The sequence below is a fragment of the Oncorhynchus gorbuscha genome, unplaced genomic scaffold, assembly GCF_021184085.1.
Source record: "Oncorhynchus gorbuscha isolate QuinsamMale2020 ecotype Even-year unplaced genomic scaffold, OgorEven_v1.0 Un_scaffold_505, whole genome shotgun sequence".
In the NCBI taxonomy this organism is placed as follows: domain Eukaryota; kingdom Metazoa; phylum Chordata; class Actinopteri; order Salmoniformes; family Salmonidae; genus Oncorhynchus; species Oncorhynchus gorbuscha.
In genome coordinates, this window is record NW_025745339.1 from 482,016 (window position 1) to 484,491 (window position 2,476).

The following is a 2,476-nucleotide window of genomic DNA, read 5'->3' on the forward strand; positions in this document are numbered from 1 at the left end:
CCTCCTCCCCGCTCCTCCTCTTCCAAAAGCACTCTCCACCTCCTCTTCACCCCCTCCGCTCCTCCTCTTCACCCCCTCCCGCACCTTTATCCCCCTCCCGCACCTCCTCTTCCAGGAGCACTCTCTCCACCTCCTCTTCCAGGAGCACTCTCTCCACCTCCTCTTCCAGGAGCACTCTCTCCACCTCCTCTTCCAGGAGCACTCTCTCCACCTCCTCTTCCAGGAGCACTCTCTCCACCTCCTCTTCCAGGAGCACTCTCTCCACCTCCTCTTCCAGAAGCACTCTCTCCACCTCCTCTTCCAGGAGCACTCTCTCCACCTCCTCTTCCAGGAGCACTCTCTCCACCTCCTCTTCCAGAAGCACTCTCTCCACCTCTTCTAGAAGCACTCTCTCCACCTCCTCTTCCAGAAGCACTCTCTCCACCTCCTCTTCCAGAAGCACTCTCTCCACCTCCTCTTCCAGAAGCACTCTCTCCTCCTCCTCTTCCAGAAGCACTCTCTCCACCTCCTCTTCACCCCCCCCCTCCTTTACCCCCCCTCCCGCTCCTCCTCTTCTAGAAGCACTCTCTCCACCTCCTCTTCATCCGATCCCTTTCAGTCTTTTCTATGCGTCATTGTTCCTTCCTCCACCTCCTACTTCCTCCCGGCTCCATTTCCTGTTTCAGTCCACCTTCTCTACCTTCCCGATGATCTTCTCCTCGTAGATGGGCAGGACGGCGTCGTCCTCTTTGACTTCTTCAAACACCACGCCACAGTCAAATTCATCACTCACCTTCTTAAAGTAGAACCTAGAAGACACACACACAGTGAATCAACACACACACACACAGTGAATCAACACACACACAGTGAATCAACACACAGTGAATCAACACACACACAGTGAATCAACACACACACAGTGAATCAACACACACACAGTGAATCAACACACACACACACACACACACACACACACACACACACACACACACACACACACACAGTGAATCAACACACACACACAGTGAATCAACACACAAGTAGTGCCCTACGTAGGGGAACCGGGTGAATACCAGCTTAATCTCCACGGCGACGACCTCTCACCTGTAGAAGCCCTTCTTGGTGAGTAGCTCCTTGAACTGTCCCAGGGTCACCACGCGACCTTTGGCCGTGGTGCGGTAGGGGATTGGCTCGCCACAGAAGTAGTACGCCACAGTTACGTTCTCACACTGTGACCCCTGCTTCTTACTGCTTAGAGACTTCTGTCTGGAGGAGAGGAGACAGACAGCACTGCTTAGAGACTTCTGTCTGGATGAGAGAGAGAGACAGACAGTACTGCTTAGAGACTTCTGTCTGGAGGAGAGGAGACAGACAGTACTGCTTAAAGACTTCTGTCTGGAGGAGAGACAGCACTGCTTAAAGACTTCTGTCTGGAGGAGAGGAGACAGACAGTACTGCTTAGAGACTTCTGTCTGGAGGAGAGGAGACAGACAGCACTGCTTAAAGACTTCTGTCTGGAGGAGAGGAGACGGACAGCACTGCTTAAAGACTTCTGTCTGGAGGAGAGGAGACAGACAGCACTGCTGAAATACTTCTGTCTGGAGGAGAGGAGACAGACAGCACTGCTTAGAGACTTCTGTCTGGAGGAGAGGAGACGGACAGCACTGCTTAAAGACTTCTGTCTGGAGGAGAGGAGAGATGGAGACATGAGACAGACAGCACTGCTTAAAGACTTCTGTCTGGAGGAGAGGAGAGATGGAGACATGAGACAGACAGCACTGCTTAAAGACTTCAGTCTGGAGGGGAGACGGAGACATGGCCTCCTGCTAGAACCCCTGATCCTAATCAACACGAACCCCTCGTTCCAACCTCAACCCCTCCTCCTCTTACCTCTGTTTAGCCTGCAGCAGGGCGGTTCTCCTCCTCTCCTCCTCCAGTCTCCTCCGGGCCTCCTCTAGCTGAGTGAGGGGGTTGGGTGCGGGATTGGGGGGCATGGTGGGGTCCTGGATGAAGGGGTGGGAGGGCTGCACGTTGTTCCGCAGCTGGGCGCTCACCCAGGGGTGCACTGCCCCAGGACGCTCCACAGAGCTGGGTCTCAACAGCTCCACACTCCCCTGGGTCTTCCTGGAGCCTGTGGTACTCCTAGAGGGGAGAGAGAGAGAAGGAAACCGAGGGGGATGGGAGAGAGAAAGAGGAAGGGGAGGGGGGAGAAAGAGGAGGGGGAGAAAGAGGGAGGGATAGGAGAGAGAAAGAGGGGGGATGGGAGAGATAAAGGGGGGGGGAAATAGGGGGGATGGGAGAGATAAAGAGGGGGTAGGAGAGAGAAAGAGGGGGGATAGGAGAGAGAAAGAGGGGGGGGGATAGGAGAGAGAAAGAGGGGGGGATAGGAGAGAGAAAGAGGGGGGGGTAGGAGAGAGAAAGAGGGGGGATGGGAGAGAGAAAGAGGGGGTGGGAGAGAGAAAGAGGGGGTGGGAGAGAGAAAGAGGGGGGATGG

At 55.0% G+C, this 2,476-nt stretch overlaps 1 protein-coding gene across 1 annotated transcript in view; it reads right to left on the reverse strand.

The window, feature by feature from the left end:
• Positions 1-547: 547 nt before the first annotated feature.
• LOC124018420 (axin-1-like) overlaps positions 548-2,476 on the reverse strand; it is a gene marked incomplete at its 5' end in the record, with an annotated part of 20,977 nt that continues 19,048 nt past the window's right edge. The window contains 3 exon segments of the mRNA XM_046333730.1: positions 548-788; positions 1,087-1,248; positions 1,873-2,124. Coding sequence (XP_046189686.1) covers positions 662-788; positions 1,087-1,248; positions 1,873-2,124 — 541 coding nt within the window.